This window comes from Mesoplodon densirostris, chromosome 1 (assembly GCF_025265405.1).
Source record: "Mesoplodon densirostris isolate mMesDen1 chromosome 1, mMesDen1 primary haplotype, whole genome shotgun sequence".
In the NCBI taxonomy this organism is placed as follows: Eukaryota; Metazoa; Chordata; class Mammalia; order Artiodactyla; family Ziphiidae; genus Mesoplodon; species Mesoplodon densirostris.
Genome location: NC_082661.1, coordinates 120,553,044 through 120,575,518, shown reverse-complemented (window position 1 = coordinate 120,575,518; position 22,475 = coordinate 120,553,044). Strand labels below are relative to the sequence as shown.

Genomic DNA, 22,475 nt, shown 5'->3' with positions numbered 1-22,475 from the left:
TTTGAATATTTTAATATAAAGTTTATTGGCCATTTTCTGTGAATCGCCTGTTTGTAACATTTTGCTAGTTTCCATTGGCTTCTCTGTCATCTTATCAACTTGTAGCTGCCATTGATATTGAGCATATTAGTTCTTAATTTGTCATGTGTGGCTATTACTTTTCCCAGTCTACCTTTTGTCATTCAAGTTTATTATTCTTGTCATAGAAAGCTTTACATTTTTATAGTCAGAACTGACTTTTAGGCCTCTGGGTATCCAATTTTGAGTAGGAAAGTTTCTCCTATTGAAGGCTAAAAGGTATTCTCTTGATTTTTTTGGATAATATTTTAATTTTTTAAGTAGTTAAGTCTCTTGTCCAGCTGGAATTTTTATTAATATATAAGATATATAGTGATTTAGCTTTGTTCTTCCACATAGATGTTTGATTATGTCAACACTGTCTTTTAAATAAACCATCTTTCCCCCACTGAAGTTTAAATATGACTTTGATTTAAATATACTAAATACATAATACATATATAAAAGTAAATATATATGACTTACACATATACTATATATATGTATATGTGTTTATGTATACACATATATAAAGCTGAATCTCTTTTTTTTAATTTATTTATTTTTGGCCACTTTGGGTCTTCGCGGGCGTTTCTCTAGTTGCGGTGAGCAGGGGCTACTCTTCATTGCAGTGCACGTGCTTCTCACTGTGGAGCATGCACTCTAGGCGCACGGGCTTCAGTAGTTGTGGCTCGCGGGCTCTAGAGCGTGGGCTCAGCAGTTGTGACGCACCGGCTTAGTTGCTTTGCTGCACGTGGGATCTTCCCAGAGCAGGGCTCGAACCCATGTCCCCTGCACTGGCAGGTGGATTCTTAACCACTGCACCACCAGAGAAGTCCTGATAAAGTTGAATCTATTTCTTGATTCTCTGTTTTTGTCCCCCTGACCTATTTGTCTATTATTATCTATTTCTATGTCTCTCTATATCTGTTTTATTGTGATACTTCTAGGTTAAGTTTTCAAATCTTATAAATTCCCCCTCACAAATCTACTTTTCCAAAATACTCTTGGTTACTCTCAAATATTATTGCATACGATTTTTTAAATGGTTTATTTCAATTAAACCTACCAGAATTCTGCATAAAGCTGGGCTTTTGAAAGAAACCCATCTGGCTGCACCACGGGAGGTAGACTGGAGCAAAGGGGAGGCGAGTGACAGGGAGACGGCTAAGCAGTGGTGCCGGTAATCTACGCATCTGAACAAGGGGTGGCAGGAGAGCAAGCCCTTTCCAAGATAGAATCAATGGAACTTTGACCTTTGGATGCAAAGTATAAAGTCAGTCAGTCAAAGCTATTGGACTGGAGGACTGGGCAAAGTGTAAAATAAATCGACCAGAGTTAGGACTACAAGGCAAGAAGTAGGTCTGCAGGTGGACAGAAAGGAAGAAGATGTGTCCACTTGTAAATAGGTTGAGCTTGATGTATGAGGGCCATTGATGAGCAGACAGAAATTGGTGATGATGATACAAATCATTTGGGTAATTTTAAAATATTTTAAAGAGGTTTTCAAATAAAGTTCTAGAGCCTTTCACACATACTGAAGTGCTTACTTTCTTTTTTTTTTTTTTTTCCTTTCTTATGAGGCCTTACTTTTTTCTGACTCATTCTTACTTTGGGCATCTTGAGGGCAGGTTATTGTAAAGAAGCACAGAATTAAGGTATTCCTTCTTGAAGAGTAGAAATTTGTCCATGTGTGGTAAAATGCCAGTTTTTGAAAATGTTTATTCCTCTTCAGTAGAAATATTTTTCTACAAATACTGTACATGAATAGCTTTATAATATTTTTGCAAAGCTTGGTATTATTTTAAGGTCACTATAGTTTTCTCTTTATCATAAAACTGTTTATACTGGGCTTCCGTGGTGGCGCAGCGGTTGAGAGTCCGCCTGCTGATGCAGGGGACACGGGTTCGTGCCCCGGTCCAGGAAGATCCCACATGCCGCGGAGCAGCTAGGCCTGTGAGCCATGGCCGCTGAGCCTGCGCGTCCGGAGCCTGTGCTCCGCAACGGGAGAGGCCACAACAGTGAGAGGCCCGCGTACCGCAAAAAAAAAACCCAAAAAAAACCTGTTTATACTACTGAATCTATATAATTTTAACTATCAATATTACACATCATTTTGTCTCAAGGTATTGGGTAGATAGGCTTATTCTCATGGCTTTTTCATTCATTTTTCTTTTCAGAACTTGATAGCCCAGAAGAGTTAGGGAAAAAGCGTATCTGCAGGATTATCACTAAGGATTTCCCCCAGTATTTCGCAGTGGTTTCACGGATTAAGCAGGAAAGCAATCAGATTGGTCCTGAAGGTGGAATTCTGAGCAGCACCACTGTGCCCCTCGTCCAAGCTTCTTTCCCAGAGGGTGCTTTAACCAAAAGAATTCGAGTGGGCCTCCAGGTAATGTTCACAAAAAGTTGTTCTCCTTGGTACATGGAGAGAGCATGTGAGCATGTTCTGCTCTGAAAACTGCTGTCATGACTCATCCTTATGATATATTGCTAATCGAAGCATTTGGGCCATTTTGGGAATCATTAACTGTTTTAAATAAAAAGTATTAAGTATAAAGTTAGCATACTGGCTTATAAAAAAAGGTACATATTTTAGGGTTTTTCTGTTTAGATGCATCACTTGGTTTCTCATGAAAGATCATTTTTTTAACCATAGGTTATTGGTTTCAGTATGTGGAGCAACAAAGCACCAAACAGCACATATACCATTAAAGAAACAAAATATATTTGATTTGGTTTATAATATGCCACATCATAAAAATCTATAATAGTGAAACTTGCAAGCTTTCAGATTTTAGTTCAAGTAAATCATAAATGCTGGGTTTTAACCAAACCAGTTGGAACTTGTTTTGGTTTGGAAAGCTGGCTGAAAATCTTGGCAAGAATGGTCTTTCTTCCATTTATTCATTTCTGTTAGAAATTAACCAGTACTTTTTTTCTTACTGAATAAGGAAAATAACCTGAAATAACTTAATTTGTGTTGTTACTTAATATAGTAATTAATAGTTTAACTGAAAGTTCAGTAAACATTTGGAGCTAAAGATACCACCTTACATTTCAGTAGTGTGAAGTTCCCTGCACCTGTCTCCCACATTGAATATTCTACCAAATTGCAAAGAAATGAAAAGAATTGCTAGACTAGACTTGATATCCTTTGAAATCTTGTACGCGTTTTTGTTACTTAACTCTAGAAACCTCAATAAAAATTGAGGGTACAAGTTGCCTTTGTAATGTTTTACTGAATGCCCTGCATAGATTTAAAAAATACTGGACTCAGTATTTGTTGTCCTTTGGATTAGACTGAGAGGTTTCTGTGCCATGAGATCTGACGTCCTGTCTCTTTCATGCAAGCCCATGCCGTCTGTGTTCTACTGGGGACGTACTCTAGCTGTAGGTCCTGCTACAGTGTTAGGTTGTTTTTGTTTTTGGTTTATGCCTTCCTGAAATAGTGAGAAAGGATGAAAAAGAAAGACTTTTTTTTGGCCCCATAAAATTTTTAATAAGATTTCTTTAAAATAACAAAATTGGGGCCTCCCTGGTGGCGCAGTGGTTGAGAGTCCGCCTGCCGATGCAGGGGACACGGGTTCGTGCCCCGATCCCGGAGGATCCCACATGCCGCGGAGCGGCTGGGCCCGCGAGCCATGGCCGCGGGGCCTGTGTGTCCGGAGCCTGTGCTCTGCAACGGGAGAGGCCACAGCAGTGAGAGGCCCGCGTACAGCAAAAAAAAAAAAAAAAAAAAAAAAAAATTTCTGGAAAGTTATGTTCTCTTCCATTTCCAAATACCGATAAACATATTAAAATGTTAAACGTGACTCAATAAAATATCTAACATAATAAAAGACTGACAATACCAAGTGTTGGCAAATACGCAGAACAACTAGGACACTCACACCTGCTGGTGAGAATAAAAACTGGTACCGCAACCAGCATTTTGGAAAACATTTTGGCAATTATGCCATAATGGTGGTCGTATGTGTACCAAATAGCAATTTGGCTCTTAGATGTATAACTACCAGAAACCCATACATGTGGCCATCAGAAGGCATACACAAGAATGTTAACAGCAGAAGAAAGACATTTTTTTGGCGGTTGTTTTTGGTTTTTTTCTCCTCAGTTAAAAAGTCAACTTGCTGATAAGTGAAAAATGTCCACTTTCATTTAAGGTCCTTTCTCTTGTCTCTAGGCCCAGCCTGTTCCAGATGAAACTGTGAAAAAGATCCTTGGAAACAAAGCAACATTTAGCCCAATTGTCACTGTGGAACCAAGAAGAAGGAAATTCCATAAACCTATCACAATGACCATTCCAGTGCCCCCGGCCTCTGGAGAAGGTGTCTCCAACGGGTACAAGGGAGACACCACACCCAATCTGCGCCTTCTCTGTAGCATTACAGGTTTGGTTAAGTTGTTGCTGTTTTTGCTATTAATGCTATAGCTTTCACAATGATTCTGTACAAAGATGGAAAACCTTTGAACATCCCTGCCAACATTATAAGAGTAGGAAAAAAAAAGAATAAAACATTTTACTTGTCCATCACCTCATCTCTATTATCCCTGTAATTATTTCTTTAAGATGCTGATAGCATGACATTTTTCAGTGGTATCATTTTTCCTATTAAGTTTAGTGTTAATAGTAGTGCTTTTTTAAGGTGATTGAGGTATTATTGAATCTACTGAAGCATCTAGGTAATCTCTCAGTGACTAGCAACACCTTTTAGGCTATAGGAAATTGGATGGACTTTGGGGGAAACAGAGGCTCCCACAGAGCACCAGGAGTAGGGAAGAGCCAAGTGAGTATATGATTCTTCTCACCTACTTTATTCACAAGTGTAATCCAATAGACTAAATATGCAGGACTTAGGTGAACACATTTTGTGATAAGCACCCGGAATCCAGAGCTAATTCATCATTTGATTAACCTAACATGAGTTTATAACTTAAAGATAGGTTTTCCTGTTTGTTTGTTTTTTCTGAAGAGTAATTTTAACGGCTGGTTCCCCTTTTAGCCTGGAAAATTAAATGATTCAGGAAGTACAAAATGACTTTCATCTTAACTTTCCTGATAGTTCTTGACTTTTTTAAAAAATAAAAGAATGGGCTTCCCTCGTGGTGCAGTGGTTGAGAGTCCGCCTGCCAATGCAGGGGACACAGGTTCATGCCCCGGTCCGGGAAGATCCCACATGCCGCAGAGCGGCTGGGCCCGTGAGCCATGGCCGCTGAGCCTGTGCGCCCGGAGCCTGTGCTCCGCAATGGGAGAGACCACAACAGTGAGAGGCCTGCGTACAGCAAAAAATAATAATAATAAAATTAAAGAAAATAAAAAATAAAAAAAGAATTATACTATCTGCAACAAATCTTTGCACATGTAAATTGTGGCTTAAAATGAATGGCTTAAACTTGTGTGCCCCAAGTTGAAGCCATTCATTAGTATCCAGACAAACAGAAAGGTAATTTTTTTCCTAACCTAGTATTATCTTACAAGGAGGTCACTATAGGCTGGTAAAAGTATGAAAGGAGAGTAGAGAGGAGAACTATCTTTCGTACGTGTCATTAATGAAAGTGCTGAAGTTTTGCGAGTTACTGGCTATACAGAAAGAACAGGATGACGTTAAAAATTTTACAAGGAGCATCTCCTATAATAAAGTCACATATCTGGTGTTGTTCTCTTAGGGGGCACATCGCCTGCTCAGTGGGAAGACATCACAGGAACTACTCCTTTGACGTTTATAAAGGATTGTGTCTCTTTTACAACCAATGTTTCAGCCAGGTATGGAAACAAAAGGATTCCAAAAAGTACTAGGAATTATTTTTATTACCTTTTGGAAAGTAAAAATTGTTGTGCTCAATACCAGTATGATTGTTCTGTAAAATGCTGATGGTGAAGTTGGGCCTAACTCAGAAATTTTAAATTCACTTGGATGTCATCTTATCCGGTTCTCACAGGGAGCTGTAAGGTGGTAAACTTGCTTCTTAGCAATCCATAAAAACGGATAGGATCTTCCTTTCTCTCCCATTTTCCCCCATAAAATTCTTGTTCCTTCCAATGGTGAAGTAATAAACTCTGAAGCAGGAGTAGAAAGGAAGGCTTGTCATGGGTATGTGTAAGAGGGGAAAAAGAATTTTATGGAAAAGAAAATAGAGGAGAAAAATCCTTAGTATTTTCTTAGCAAAAGCATAATAAATGTAGGGTTTCTGTATTTGATAAACAGAGTAAATATCTTTGCTGTTTGTTCAAATGAACAAGTTAATATTTTGGTTTAGTTCCTTTATATACTCTTAATTGTTTTAATGGTGAATCTTTTTAAGATTTGGCTTTGAAATCTCCTTATTTTTATACTTTTGATATTTTGTTTTTGTCTCCCTCAGATTTTGGCTTGCAGACTGCCATCAAGTTTTAGAAACTGTGGGGTTAGCCACACAACTGTACAGAGAATTAATATGTGTTCCATATATGGCCAAGTTTGTTGTTTTTGCCAAAATGAATGATCCTGTAGAATCCTCTCTGCGATGTTTCTGCATGACAGATGATAAAGTGGACAAAACTTTAGAGCAGCAAGAGAATTTTGAGGAAGTTGCAAGAAGCAAAGATATTGAGGTACCTTGTTTACAGCAAGTGCATTCAGTTACATTCTCCAGACATTGAGTTTTATTTTGAGGTCATAATACAGCATGTACTATAAATATCAAATACATTATTGATTTTAGTTTTTGTTTTAAAATGTGATACAGATTCACTCTCAAATTATTTTAAATGTCTTCGAGGTTATCTTAGTTGGTTAAAATGTAGTACCAATGAATCTAGGTCATGGTCGTGATTTTCCTGTGGCTACTTGAGTTATTTTCACATTCACTGTCTAGACACATCACCATGATTTTCCTTTTTCAATCACTGGATAAGTATCTAAGAGTCCAAAAAAACTTTCAAACTCTATGGATAAGTGGTTGATATCAGGTACTTTCTCAACTATGTTTAAAGTTGGTAGAATAGAAATAAATCTATATTTATATTTGGTAGAATAGAAATAAATCTATAATTCTGTCTTGTACATGTCCACGTTACAGTTTCCAATCGCAGTTACTAATTGTGAACCGATAGAGTTATTTTTGTGGCAAATAGCACCACCAGAAGTAATTTCCCAATGACAAGACAAATGTGACATAGAAACATGTCGGTCTTTTAAGGTTATATGATTTAAAATCTCAGAATTCTTTCCATTTAACATTAAATTATGTATTTCTTTTACTCCAAAAGGTTCTGGAAGGAAAGCCTATTTATGTTGATTGTTATGGAAACCTGGCCGCACTTACCAAAGGAGGACAGCAACTTGTTTTTAACTTTTATGCTTTCAAAGAAAATAGACTGCCATTTTCCATCAAGGTAAATCACCTTCAAGAGAGACTCTGTGGATTTTTTTTTAAATGCTCTTAAAGAATAAAAAAGATTCTAATGACGTATTCAGTTGGATATATCCCACCAAACTTAAATTCATAGGAACAAAGTCAGATTTTCATCCTAGTTCTACCTGAGTGTACTTTTGAGCCAGGAAAGAGTAAAAAGAGTCTCTACCTTTTAAACAGCTAAATGATCATTTATATTTAGGCAAATGTTTGTAAGACCAAGCAATCTAGAATAACAAAATGCATCATATCTGGAATGCTCAGTAATCAAATAATGGATGAAATCCAAACTGAATGTTCAAGTTTCATCTTTATTTCTGGTGGAACCCGGGGACATTCTGGAGAGACCATCTTCCTCCTCAGAGAACCAAAGGACACAGGAGAATTGTTTTATTGTTATTACTATTTGCTGCTGTTATGGTTGCTAAAACTGAGGCTTTGAAAAAAAGTAATTATTAGACAGGAAGAAAATACATATAACTCAGACTATACACTGGATTGTCAGGATGAGACCAGCAGACCTAACACTCCTGTGTTTAGACTAGGAATTGGGCATTCTAAATCTTGCCAAGTTTAAATGTGACTATGTCGGCTGACATGTAATCGTTATCACCTTTTCCCTTTACTATTCCTGGTTCTCAAAGGGCTCCATAAAACAAACATGCTTAACTCTTGTGCAGATGGGAATCCTCAGAAAAGTCTCTTTCTGTAACTGTCAACTACCTAAATTCTTCTAGATTAGAGACACCAGCCAAGAGCCCTGTGGTCGTCTGTCTTTTCTGAAAGAACCAAAGACAACAAAAGGACTGCCTCAAACAGCTGTTTGCAACTTAAACATCACTCTGCCTGCACATAAAAAGGTATCTTTTAATACTGGTTTATTTTAACTTTCCCTGGCCTTGAAGAAGTGGGCCCTTGGTATGCAATTAAGGAATGCTTTGTAACATGATTGAAGCTCTTGAAACTCAAGTTTTATTAGTCTCTTTGTGTAGACTGACTGAGTCTTGTGACTGTGGTGTCAGATTCTTATGGTTTGTACGATGGAGTCCTCTGTTTATTGCTTCTGCTTCTGCTGGTAGTTCATAGATTTTTTTGTTTTCAAATAATGTCACACATTAATTTGCCATGAATGTATAGCTTTGATATGTTTTGTTGGCTTCTTTTGGTTTGCTTTGCTTTCTACAGCAGCTTGCATTTTGTGCTCCCTACTCAGTCCTTTTCATATCCTGATATTCTTTTCCCTGCTGTCCATTATAATATTCCTTGTCTCTGCAATGCATCTTGGAACCAAAAGGAGACAGAGTCAGATCAAGAGGATGAGGTAATATGAACACTTCTGCTTTTACTCTTTTAGAGATAGAATAGAAATGGAATCTGTATAAAAGAAGTTGCAGAGGGCTGAAGTGTGGGAAATGTATTACATTTTTGCAGATCTTAGCTTAAATGAGGTAAAGGATACATATGTTTTCTTAAAGAATAATTTACTCTTCCACATGTACAGAAGAGTACTTTAGTACAATCAATAGAATTAAAATCCAGCTAATGACTTAAAAAGAGGAACTAAAGTTCTTTAAGCATTTTTTAAATGTGATAGATTGGCATGGATAAATATACATTTGTGCACATTTTCACCTAGTATCCACTGTTATAACTTTTAAGTCAAAGATGATGGTAATATATGACATTTTACACGTTTTATGTACTATAAAATATGCGCTCAGTGGCTACTGACAAATATTTGATAGTCTATTTAAAGAAATTTATCTTGGCCATTTTTTAAGAGTATAATTGTTCAATTAAGTTTTAAATAAATTTTTTCTTATAAGTTATCTCCTAGTATTTCTCCAAGTTATCAGATCACTGGATTTTTAAAACTCACACCTCAGTAATAATAAACAGAATCAGTAGCCTTAAGACTCAGTAACATTACTTCAGTAAAACCATTAACCTCTTTTTAATCTCCTTGTCTACATTTTATGCCTATTAACATATAGAAACAACAGCAGTAATCGTAATAATAAACTTTGTGTGCCTTTCTTCCTTGAATGTACTCACAACGAGTGAGTGTACATCATGATATATGTGCTTTCAATACAAACAAATTTGGGAAAATTTACTGCTCAGCATCAGAAGTCTCTGTAATGCTTGTCTTTTATTTGTAGTTCCCTGTAGTCTGCTGTGTTGGTGCTCTTATATTTTGCGAAATGATGGTTATTTGGCTAAGAATTGGGGTGGGGTTGTAGAATCACAGTAGGAAATTAGCATTTCCCTGAGGAAAATCCGTAAGAAGAAAAATAAGGATAAACAAGATATCAACATGCCATTCTACAGAATGTTTCAAAGTGATGAAAATGTCACAAGGAAGTGGAACATAATCTTCCTCTTCTTTTTCTTTTCCAGACCGAGAAAATGGATAGACGACAGAGCTTTGCATCGTTGGCTTTACGTAAGCGCTACAGCTACTTGACTGAGCCTGGAATGAGTGAGTTTCCTAACACACTTACTAATCTATGTGGATTTTTATAAGAAGAGACATTTTTTCTATACTAACTGAATTTTGGGGTCATGTGAAAACCCAACGGCAGAAGAAAATTGCCTGCGGGAAAACTTTATCACGACATCTAAGTAATATATTGTGTATAGTTGGAGATGTGAGGTACAAACACCCCCAGATCGTAGCTTTAAAAGTTTTTTTAAGCCAGTAGCTTTTTTAAAAAATTAGAAACATCTATCCCTTGAATTTGAAAACCTTGATTTCACCTTGGTAGTTAACTGTGTTAGGAGATGATGTTGTACCAAGGTTGCTTTAAATCTGTGCTCAAAAGAGAAACTATTTACTTTCATACATGTGGGACGGTAAAAAGGATGATAAAGTAACTCTGGTCATCTCATTTTTCTTAATATAGGTAGGTCATTATATCTTAGTCCTGATTCCTTTTTGTCCCAGTGGGCAAGAATTATATTTTCCTACCTTCTTGGGGTAGCACTTGTTTCCTGATTTCTGTTTCCTCCCTCCCTCCCTCCCTCTCTCTCCCCTTCCCTCTGCTCTTTATTAAATATCAGTTCTAAGGCTGGCCTTCACTACACAGGTTAAACCCTTTTCTTCTCTCAGTGATTGTTTTGGTCCATTGTTAACTGGCTTGCAAGTATCAAGGCATAGGTTCATTCAGTCATATTCGTTCGTTCTCTCTGTCTCCCTCCCCCTTCCCTATGTTTCCCTCATCCTTATGTTTATCACCTCTGGTGATCACTGCCTTCAAGATAACCCTCTCCACCAACAGGAACTAAGAGTGCTGAGAGCAGCACTGTGTTTGACTGATGTAGCATGGTGCCACTTGAACCATCAGAGGAGGATTTATACAAAAATTATTTTTAAATGAGTGAATCATTTCTAGCTGCTTCCCATTACTCACAGTTACTTGAATTCAGGGAGGATTGGAAATTTACCAGTAAGAACCACAACTCTGGTTTTTCCCATCTTTCCTGAATTCTTGTTTCTGTGGGCCAACATAGCATATTAAATGTGCAGCAGGAAACTACTCTACTACTTCGCTCAGGTGGTCTTAGCATAATCTTCTGCAGTCTAGCTCCTGGAGTACATACTAGGGAAGCTTTTATATTCAGACACAAAATGGGGAGCATAAGAGAAAGGAAACCCAACCACTCTCTTGAATGTTCTTCCAGATCTCTTTTTTTCCTCTAGCATAAATGTCTAAATCTTTCCAAAACCATAAGAGCTGAAATTAACTCTCATTATGCTACAAAGCAGGGAAGGTATGTGTGTATGTAACTAGATGGTTTTTCAATACAACTGAATCTCCTAGGTGGAAGTTTTCCTTGGGATACTCTTTTGCCCCAAAGCTAAGGCTCTCATGGTGTAGATGCTTGGGACTCCCAGGCAATAGCCTTAAGCTTTGGACAGTCTCCATGGACCAGCTACTTGAGGTTGGGGTACCTCTGGGCAGGCAAGCTGCTATCCGATTTTGGTCCCTAAGGTATTTATTTGGGGAATATATGAGTTCTAAGGTCAGGTGTGTGTGCTGAGTCAATTGAATTTTTCCCACCTCTGAAAGGGTTGCTACTTCTTGGTTAGCTTCAGTTAAGGTAAATGTAGTTTGTCTTCCTTGACTTTTGATAGAAGGAAGAGGGTACTTTTCTCTCTGTTTTACAAGAGGGAGCATAATGGTGGACAGAAGAATGGGAAGAACTAAGAAAGGACTAAAAGAAAAATGAAGGAAATCTTATGGCCCCTGAATTGGTATTAGAACTCCAAGTGAAGGCAGCTTTTCCTGCACTACCCTCTCCTTTCCAACGCCCCCCTCCAGAAAAAAGATGCTGCTGTAATTCAGTGCCTGACACCCAGAATTCCCTTTGTTATAAAGGGTATCACAAAATATGTATCATTAAAGCATAAAATATGTAACTAATCAGTAAATTGGTTGCTTTGTGCAAAGTATAAAACCCTAGATGTGGTTCAGAAGACTGCTCTGCTTGGTGAAGCCAGACTTCAGTGGTAAAGGAGAGATGCTTTGCCAGTTTCTGGTAGTTAAAAAAATAAGTTCTCTTGAGCCATTAAACGGAGCCCAAATCACTGAATTGAAGGAATTCCCAAACCTTCCATTTGCAGTGTGGTGTTTCCAAAATTAAGCCAATATTGAGAATTGTGACTAGGAGGGGTAATGAATGGGTGAGTTTTTTCCTTAGTTCTTCCACTTTTCTTTAGAATAATATGTAAGCCTAGAAAAGGATATGTTCTGAATGTTTGAATTTAAATGTACACCAGGAATGAAAATCTTCACCCTTGTGGGAGTCGCTGTTAATCCAAGGACTGGATTGTAGCAATGGCACGAGCACAGCATGAAGAGCGTAAAGATGAAGCAGATTCTCATTTCCTCTTCGAGTTTCACTCTTATTCTGAACACCAATGCTTTCTGGAAGCGAAACTGTACTCAACTTTGACATAGAACGTTAGCCCTTGGCAGGCATTCCGAACCTCTGTGACCAGCTCAGTTTGTTTCCTAGAACTGTAGAAGTAGAGAGGACTCAGTGTGTGCTTGCTCTCCCCCAGCGAGGGTGCTTACCTCATTCGTATGTTTCTTATCCCGTTGCCAGAAGAATGCTGGTACTAAATCCATCCTTCCTGGTGGTAGGTCTGCCTCATGGTTGCACCAGTGTTCGGGGTATCCATGAGTCCCATGAATATTCTGGGAAGGCACCAGAATTGGTCCCTTTGCTATCGATAAAATATATACACGGATATATACTGTATCCTACTGTAGAGAGTTAAATACGGGGTGTTAAAAATATGACTGCTTTTAAGATTTCCCCCGTGATACCTTTTGAGAATTAGAAGTAAATGGATTATGAAAAATATCTGAGATAAACTATGTGCTTTTATCCATAATGAAGACAACACCAGACATGGATATATTTAGTTGCAGATGGATTTTTCATATGCAGTATTAAATATTTCCCTAAAAAAATCTCAAAAGGGGACTTCCCTGGTGGTCCTGTGGTTAAAAGACTCCGCACTTCCACTTCAGGGGGCACGAGTTTGATCCCTGGTCAGGGAACTAAGATCCCACAAGTTGTGAGGGGCAGCCAAAAAAAAAAAAAAAAAATCTCAAAAGGTACCAAGACTTCGCATCTCATGGAAAAAGTGTACTCTTCTTTCTAAATACTCTTGTGAAAGTATTTTTAAAGTTTACACATTGTGCATAATATGGCATAAAAATTGTACTACTTCTTTGGCTCGTTTGCCATGATATATTGCGCATGAGAAAATGTTTTCAGTTGCTTTGCTTGCTTATGGTAACCATGAACCATATTTCTAGTTTTTTTCCCCTTTGTGTGTGCGTACACATGCATTCTAAAATCATTTCATGTTAACGTTTCTTTTTTCCTCACCAAAAGGAATATACTGCATGGAAAAGATAAATGCAAACATTCCTTTTCTTTGTTTTTTTTTCTTTTAAAATTCTGACTCAGAAAATTTCTTGCTCTTATTGGCTTTTTACGGGTGTGAAGCATAACCGAATTGTGCATGGAAGATACAAATTTAAAATCCAGTGGCTTCACAGTTTGCACATCAGTTGCCTGTCACTTAAAAGTTATTTTGGATTCTGCATGAAATAGGCTTGAGTGGTTTTCTAAAATAAGAGTTTTAGACATTTAACGTATAGCTACGCACATTGATATGGTTCTAAGTAGGTGCAATCTGTATCACCAAGAGGTCCAAGGAGACGGAACATTAGAAATTACTAAAATGAGAGTTATATGGTTGCACAAAACAAACATGTACCTATACGGGCAAAACAGAACGGCTACTGATATTTCAAAACCAGCACATAAGAAAGTCAATAGGAAGTAAGGGAATAGTTTTTCCATTGTGGTTATTTTTCTCATCATTGTTTCCTTGTGTTTTTTGTGTTTTTTTCACTGTTGGCCTATTTGGTTGCAACGTGCTTTTTCTGTCTTTTCATTTCACACTGCTCTGTGTTTTACTGTGTTTTATTTTTAACTTTGGATTAGTTATGTCTGTAGCAATTTTTTTTCCCTCTTAATTGTTCCTTTTGCCTCTTCCATTCTAAATCATGCAAACAATTGTACTTGCTTTTGTAATATTTCAAAGTTTACTGACCAATTTTTTTCTCTGGTCTCTCTGTTTCTCAACCATTTTTGTTGATTTTTGTGTTTGATTTCATTTTAAAATTTAAGAAACAGTTGAACGGAGCGCAGGACCAACGAGATCCCTCCCCACCACTTACTCATACAAGCCATTCTTTTCTGCAAGAGCATACCCGTCCTACACAGCAGCTCCGATGACAGTGCCCGGGCCGGCCACATCAGGCTTCACTTCCTTATCAAGTTCCTCCTCTAATACGCCATCAGCTTCTCCATTAAAATCCATATGGTCTGTTTCGACTCCTTCTCCAATCAAATCCACGTTAGGCGCATCAACTACATCTTCGGTTAAATCCATTAGTGATGTGGCATCTCCAATTAGATCCTTTCGGACAATTTCTTCGCCAATAAAAACGGTGGTGTCACCGTCTCCCTACAATATCCAGGTCTCCTCTGGTACCCTGGTTAGAGCTCCCACAGTCACGGAGGCCTCGCCTTTAAAGGGGCTGGCATCCAATTCTACGTTTTCCTCTCGAACCTCCCCAGTGACTACAGCAGGATCTCTTTTGGAGAGGTCATCCATTACCATGACACCCCCTGCTTCCCCCAAATCAAACATCAATATGTATTCCTCGAGTCTGCCATTTAAGTCAATGATCACATCCACAGCACCGCTAATATCTTCACCTTTAATGTCAGTGGTGTCCCCAGCTAAATCAACAGCTGATGTCATTCCATCAGCTAAAGGTACGATGGCCTCTTCGCTCTCATCACCCGTGAAACAGATGCCTGGACACGCAGAGGTAGCATTAGTCAACGGATCTATTTCCCCTCTGAAATACCCATCATCTTCAACTTTAATTAACGGATGCAGAGCCACGGCCACGTTACAGGAAAAAATTGCTACAGCTACAAACTCGGTGAGCTCTGTGGTTAACGGAGCCGCTGACGCAGTTGAGAAAGTGTTCCCGACCACCACAGCAATGCCGTTTTCCCCACTCAGGTCATATGTTTCTCCAGCACCATCAGCTTTTCAGGCTCTAAGAACTCCTTCTGCAAGTGCACTCTATACATCCCTCGGGTCGTCAATATCTGCAACTACCTCATCTGTAACGTCATCAATAATAACAGTGCCAGTATACTCTGTAGTCAATGTTTCGCCAGAACCAGCATTAAAGAAACTTCCAGACTCTAATTCACTTACAAAATCAGCAGCAGCCTTGCTGTCGCCCATTAAAACATTGACTACGGAGACACTTTCTCAGCCCCATTTCAATCGAACTTCATCTCCAGTTAAGTCATCTTTGTTCCTTGCACCATCTGCCCTTAAGCTGTCTACGCCACCTTCTCTATCTTCCAGTCAGGAGATACTAAAAGACGTGGCTGAAATGAAGGAGGACCTAATGCGGATGACTGCAATACTCCAAACAGATGTGCCTGAGGAGAAGCCATTCCAACCTGAACTCCCCAAAGAAGGGAGAATCGACGATGAAGAACCTTTCAAAATTGTCGAGAAAGTGAAGGAAGACTTAGTGAAAGTTAGTGAAATCCTTAAAAAGGATGTCTGTGTGGATAAGGGACCACCCAAATCACCAAAGAGTGACAAAGGACATTCTCCCGAAGACGACTGGATAGAATTCAGTTCAGAAGAAATAAGAGAGGCAAGACAACAGGCTGCTGCGAGCCATTCTCCATCTCCGCCAGAGAGAGTGCAAGTCAAGGCAAAGGCTGCCTCCGAAAAGGATTATAACTTGACCCAAGTGATTGATTACCTAACAAATGATATCGGGAGTAGTTCACTGACAAACTTAAAGTACAAGTTTGAGGAGGCCAAGAAGGATGGTGAAGAGAGACAGAAACGAATTTTAAAACCAGCAATTGCACTGCAGGAACACAAACTCAAAATGCCTCCAGCCTCCATGAGGTCTTCCACCTCCGAGAAAGAGTTATGTAAGATGGCCGATTCCTTTTTTGGAACAGATACTATTTTAGAGTCTCCAGATGACTTTTCTCAACATGACCAAGATAAAAGTCCCTTGTCTGACAGTGGCTTTGAAACAAGAAGTGAGAAAACACCTTCGGCCCCACAAAGCGCTGAAAGCACTGGACCCAAACCACTTTTTCATGAAGTCCCCATCCCTCCGGTCATTACAGAAACGAGAACTGAAGTGGTTCATGTTATCAGAAGCTATGAGCCCTCAGCTGGAGAGGCTCCCCCGTCCCAACCAGAGGAGCCCGTGTCACCCAAACCGTCACCTCCTTTTATGGAACTGGAACCGGAAAAGCCTACCACTTCTAGTATTAAAGAAAAAGTCAAAGCGTTTCAAATGAAAACCAGTAGCGAGGAAGACGACCACAGTCACGTTCTGGGCAAAGGCATGCGTGTTAAAGAAGAGACTCATATAACCACAACCACCAGAATGGTTTATCACTCTCCACCAGGCAGTGAAGGCACCTCTGAGAGAATTGAAGAAACCATGTCAGTCCACGACATCATGAAGGCCTTTCAGTCCGGGCGAGACCCTTCCAAAGAGCTGGCAGGTCTGTTTGAACATAAGTCGGCAGTGTCCCCAGACGTTCACAAGTCTGCTGCTGAAACCTCAGCCCAGCACGCAGAGAAGGACAACCAAATGAAACCCAAACTGGAGCGTATAATAGAAGTCCACATCGAAAAAGGTAACCAAGCTGAGCCCACTGAAGTCATTATTAGAGAAACCAAAAAGCATCCAGAAAAGGAAATGTATGTATATCAGAAAGACTTATCCCGGGGAGATATTAACCTAAAAGATTTTCTGCCAGAAAAACACGATGCTTTTCCTTGTTCAGAGGAACAGGGTCAGCAAGAAGAAGAAGAACTCACTGCTGAAGAGTCGTTGCCGTCTTACCTGGAGTCTTCCAGAGTAAACACTCCCGTGTCCCAAGAAGAAGATAGTCGCCCTAGCTCTGCTCAGCTCATATCTGATGACTCTTACAAAACACTGAAGCTCTGGAGTCAGCACTCAATAGAATACCATGACGATGAGTTGTCAGAACTAAGAGGGGAATCTTACAGGTTTGCTGAGAAAATGCTTCTGTCAGAAAAGCTAGATGTGTCTCATTCTGATACCGAGGAATCAGTTACAGACCATGCGGGACCCCCTAGCTCAGAGTTACAGGGGTCTGATAAGCGGGCCAGAGAAAAAGTAGTCACTGCCCCCCAAAAAGAAATTCTCTCCAAAATCTATAAAGATGTGTCTGAAAATGGTGTAGGTAAAGTGTCTAAGGATGAGCATTTTGATAAAGTGACAGTGTTGCACTATTCTGGCGATGTTAGTAGTCCAAAACATGCCATGTGGATGCGCTTTACTGAGGACAGATTAGACAGAGGTAGAGAGAAGTTGATGTACGAAGATAGGGTGGACAGGACCGTGAAGGAAGCTGAAGAAAAACTGACTGAAGTGTCACAGTTTTTTCGTGACAGAACCGAAAAGCTCAATGATGAACTGCAGTCCCCAGAGAAAAAGCCACACCCTAGGAATGGCAAAGAATACTCATCTCAAAGCTCTACCAGTAGCAGCCCTGAGAAAGCACTGCTGACAGAACTGCTGGCAAACGGTGACGAGTGGGTCAAGGCGAGGCAGCGTGGCTGCGACAGACAAGGCTTCCCCAGAGCCGATGAGAAGGACGCAGCCAGTCTGCCCAGCAGCCCGGAGGTGGTTCCTTCCCAACAGACTGAGGATAGCAAGTCCACAGAGGAAGCCAAAGGAAGTCGTTCACAGAGCAAAGAATCAGAAGGGCCCCAGTCTGGGTTTCAGCTCAAACAATCTAAACTCAGTTCCATTAGATTAAAATTTGAACAAGGTGCGCAGGCCAAAAGTAAGGACGTTTCTCAAGAAGACAGAAGGCCAGATGGCCAATCCAAAATCCCAGTTAAAAAAATCCAGGAGAGCAAGCTACCTGTCTACCAAGTGTTCGCTAGAGAGAAACAGCAGAAGGCCATAGACCCTTTGGATGAAAGTGTCCCTGTGCAGAAAGATCTTACGGTATTCAAAGCTAAAGATGAGCATGCCCAGAGCAATGAAATGGTTATAACTGATTTTGGCTCTGATGACGTGAAAAAACAGAGAACTGAAACGTCAAGTAAAGCAATGCCTGACTATTTTTCTGAGCAACAGGCTAAAGACTTGGCATGCCACGTAACCGCAGAATTAGCCACCAAGGGACCATGGGACAAAAAGATCTTTAGAACGTGGGAAAGTTCTGGAGCCACTAACAATAAGTCGCAGAAAGAGAAACTTTCGCATGTACTTGTTCATGATGTAAGAGAGAATCATGTTGGTCACCCTGAGAGTAAAACTGTTGATCAGAGGGATGAATTTTTGTCTGTGACTGAGAGAGAACATAAATTGTTGACAAATGGCTCTCTCTCAGAAATTAAGGAAATGACTGTAAAATCTCCCTCCAAAAAAGTCTTATATAGGGAATACGGTGTTAAAGACGGGGAACATCCAGGTGGATCTCCTGACCAACCTTCCAGGAGAAGTGAGAGCTCGGCAGCGTCGCACATCCCAGTCAGGGCTGCGGAGGAAAGGAGGGCGCCGTCTTCGGACATTCCCGATGGCTTTTGCAAGCAGTCGACATTTCCAAAACATGAACTATCTCAAAAGTTATCCCGATCAAGTATGAGTAAAGAGACGGTTGAGACACAGCACTTTAATTCCATAGAAGATGAAAAAGTTACCTATTCAGAAATCAGCAAAGTTTCCAAACGTCAGAGTTACGTAGGCTTATGCCCGCCTCTCGATGAAACCGAGCTCTCCCCGACCAAGTCTCCTGATTCTCTAGAGTTTAGCCCAGGAAAGGAATCGCCCTCTAGTGATGTATTCGACCACAGTCCCATTGATGGATTGGAAAAAGTTGCACCACTGGCCCAGACGGAGGAAGGGAAAGAGATAAAAACTTTACCTGTTTATGTCAGTTTTGTACAGGTGGGGAAGCAGTATGAAAAGGAGATACAACAAGGAGGTGTAAAAAAAATCGTAAGTCAGGAATGTAAGACGGTACAAGAGACCAGGGGGACCTTTTATACAACTAGACAGCAAAAGCCACCCTCTTCTCCCCAGGCTAGTCCAGAAGATGATACTCTAGAGCAAGTGTCCTTTCTAGACAGCTCTGGGAAAAGTCCTTTAACCCCAGAGACGCCCAGTTCAGAGGAAGTGAGTTATGAATTTACATCTAAGACACCAGACTCGCTTATAGCTTATATACCAGGCAAACCCAGCCCAATTCCCGAGGTTTCGGAGGAATCTGAGGAGGAGGAACAGGCCCGGTCAGCCTCCTTAAAGCAGACTGCAGTGGAGGAGACGGCAGCCGTCGAGCACCAAACGCCTAACCATGTGAGCACAGACTCTAACCAAAGACTCAGAACTAACAGAGTTGCCTACATTGAATTTCCCCCTCCTCCACCGCTGGATGCAGACCAGATGGAGTCCGATAAGAAACATCCGTATCTCCCTGAAAGAGACGTTGACATGATTGAAGTCAGTCTGCAAGACGAGCATAACAAGTACCGGCTGGCGGAACCGGTCATCAGGGTGCAGCCACCTTCCCCAGTTCCTCCTGGGGCGGACATCAGTGACTCCAGCGATGACGAATCCCTTTATCAACCAGTCCCGGTCAAAAAGTACACCTTCAAGTTAAAGGAGGTCGACGACGAACAAAAAGAAGGGACAAAATCCAAAGCCTCTGCTGAAAAGGCTTCCACCCAGAAAGAATCAGACATGAATGGATCTGGAAAAGATACTGAATTTGGCCTTGGCCTTGATTCACCTCAGAATGAAACGGCCCAGAATGGGAACAATGACCAGTCCATCACAGAGTGTTCCATTGCCACCACGGCAGAGTTTTCTCACGACACAGATGCCACAGAGATCGACTCTCTGGACGGCTACGACCTGCAAGACGAAGATGACGGCTTGACAGAGAGTGATTCTAAATTCCCAGGTCAAACCCTAGAGCTGAAGAAAGATGTCTGGAACACGGAGGGCATTCTGAAGCCAGCTGATCGCTCCTTTAGCCAAAGCAAGTTGGAAGTTATCGAGGAGGAGGAGGGAAGGGTGGGGCCAGATGAAGAGAAGCCACCTTCTAAAAGCTCTTCATCTGAAAAGACTCCCGCCAAGACTGATCAGAAGTCGGGGGCCCAGTTTTTCACACTAGAAGGCAGACATCCGGACAGATCAGTGTTTCCGGATACTTATTTCAGTTACAAAGTAGATGAAGAATTTGCCACTCCTTTTAAGACAGTAGCTACCAAAGGTCTAGATTTTGACCCCTGGTCTAATAACCGAGGGGATGATGACGTTTATGACGGTAAATCACGGGAAGATGAAACTAAGCCATTCGGTCTGGCTGTGGAAGACCGCTCTCCAGCCACCACCCCTGATACAACGCCAGCCCGAACGCCAACTGACGAAAGTACCCCTACTAGTGAGCCTAACCCCTTCCCATTTCATGAAGGAAAAATGTTTGAGATGACTCGCAGTGGTGCAATTGACATGAGCAAGAGGGATTTTGTTGAAGAGAGGCTCCAATTTTTCCAGATTGGTGAGCATACTTCTGAAGGGAAGTCAGGGGACCCGGGGGAAGGGGATAAAAGTACAGTCACTGCCACCCCACAGCCACAGGCAGGGGACACCCCTGTAGAAACCAATCTAGAGGGAAATGTAGAGGCACCTACAGTGGAACCTAACCCCAGCATCCCGACCAGCGGAGAGTGTCAGGAAGGCACATCCAGTAGTGGCTCCCAGGAGAAAGCAGCAGCGGCCACTAACACCTCTAAACTTGACCCCAAGTTGCGCACGCCTATAAAAATGGGAATTTCTGCATCCACCATGACCTTGAAGAAAGAAGGCCCTGGAGAAGTGACAGATAAGATAGAAGCTGTGATGACCAGTGGTCAGGGATTAGAGAATGAACCTGTAACAGTGATTTCAAATACAGCCGATAGCCACATGGGCGTTAGGCCCCAAGAAAAACATGATTTTCAAAAAGATAACTTTAATAACAACAACAATTTGGATTCTTCCACTATACAGACAGATAACATTACAAGTCATGTAGTTCTGACAGAACATTCTGCACCCACTTGTACCACAGAGAAAGCTAATCCAGTGAAAAGCTCATCAGGAAAAAGGACAGGGGTACTGCAAGGACACTGTGTGAGAGAGAAACAGAAAGTTCTTGGAGAGCAGCAAAAGACAAAGGAATCGCTAGGGATTAGGCGAAAATCCAAACTTCCCATAAAGGCCACTTCACCAAAAGATCTCTTCCCACCAGACCATAGGCCAGACATCCATGTGAGTAAAATGAAGCAGGTTAGTCAATCTGAGAAAACCAAAACCCTCACTGCTTCTTCACGTGTAGATGTAAAATCCAGAATTCCAGTGAAGGATACACACAGGGAAAACACAGGTTCAGTTAGAAAACCGTGTGCTGCACAAAAGCAGGGGCAGCCAGGCAAAGGCAAGGCCAAACAGCTTCCATCCAAGTTGCCAGTAAAGGTAAGATCCACCTGTGTCACCACCGTCACCACCACCACCACCACCACCACCACAGTTAAAGTTAGGAAAAGTCAGCTTAAGGAAGTCTGTAAACACTCCATTGAATATTTTAAGGGAATTAGTGGTGAGACCTTAAAGCTTGTGGACCGCCTCTCTGAAGAAGACAAAAAGATGCAGTCCGAGTTGTCCGATGAGGAAGACAGTACCTCAAGAAACACGTCGTTGTCCGAGACTTCCCGGGGTGGCCAGCCTTCGGTTACAACGAAGTCTGCTAGAGATAAGAAAACAGAGGCAGCACCTTTAAAATCAAAGAGTGAAAAGGCCGGCAGTGAGAAATGGAGCAGTAGGAGGACTGGTGAGAATGAAGGCAGTCAGGTCTCTCGAGCACTCTTTGCTCACATCCTGGAGAACGAGCATAGTTTGTAAACACTTTCCAACTCGTAGACCCTAGTGCATGAACTGTTGTGATTGCCTGTGGAGTGACTTAACCGTAGTTTCTCATTCTGTCATTGTCATCTGTATGTGCTGTCTATATACTCTTCTTTCTTCCTTTTAACCCAACGACACTGTAGACAGCTAGGGAAGCATGCTGAAGATATCGGTGTCATTCAAGATGAGCAACTTTTTTTTTTTTTTTCAGTGTGCTAATGGATATGATTCTGTCAAAGTAAAAGCACAGATGTTGAAATGCCATCGTGGTGTTTTCACCAACACGACACTTCTGTAACTATCGTAAAGTAGCTAGCTTGTCAGCATGTTGAATTCCATTACATTGAGCATCCATGTAGTCTGACATTTGGCCTGATGCAGGTGAAAATCAAGTGAGTCATGTGAAAAGAGAAGTGTTCATGTAGGTGA

The 22,475-nt window shown here is 40.8% G+C and overlaps 1 protein-coding gene across 5 annotated transcripts in view; it reads left to right on the top strand.

The window, feature by feature from the left end:
* The window catches only part of ANK3 (ankyrin 3), a 524,774-nt gene that overhangs the window by 462,945 nt on the left and 39,354 nt on the right, over nt 1-22,475 (top strand). For 4 of the 5 annotated variants that reach the window (XM_060108675.1, XM_060108669.1, XM_060108681.1 and 1 more), the window contains 7 exons: nt 2,238-2,449; nt 4,244-4,451; nt 5,728-5,824; nt 6,424-6,652; nt 7,310-7,435; nt 8,193-8,315; nt 9,856-9,937. In XM_060108675.1, coding sequence (XP_059964658.1) covers nt 2,238-2,449; nt 4,244-4,451; nt 5,728-5,824; nt 6,424-6,652; nt 7,310-7,435; nt 8,193-8,315; nt 9,856-9,937 — 1,077 coding nt within the window. Of the gene's footprint in view, nt 1-2,237; nt 2,450-4,243; nt 4,452-5,727; nt 5,825-6,423; nt 6,653-7,309; nt 7,436-8,192; nt 8,316-8,749; nt 8,777-9,855; nt 9,938-14,178; nt 21,973-22,475 lie in introns of all 5 variants that reach the window. The other variant, XM_060108662.1, reaches the window with a different exon arrangement.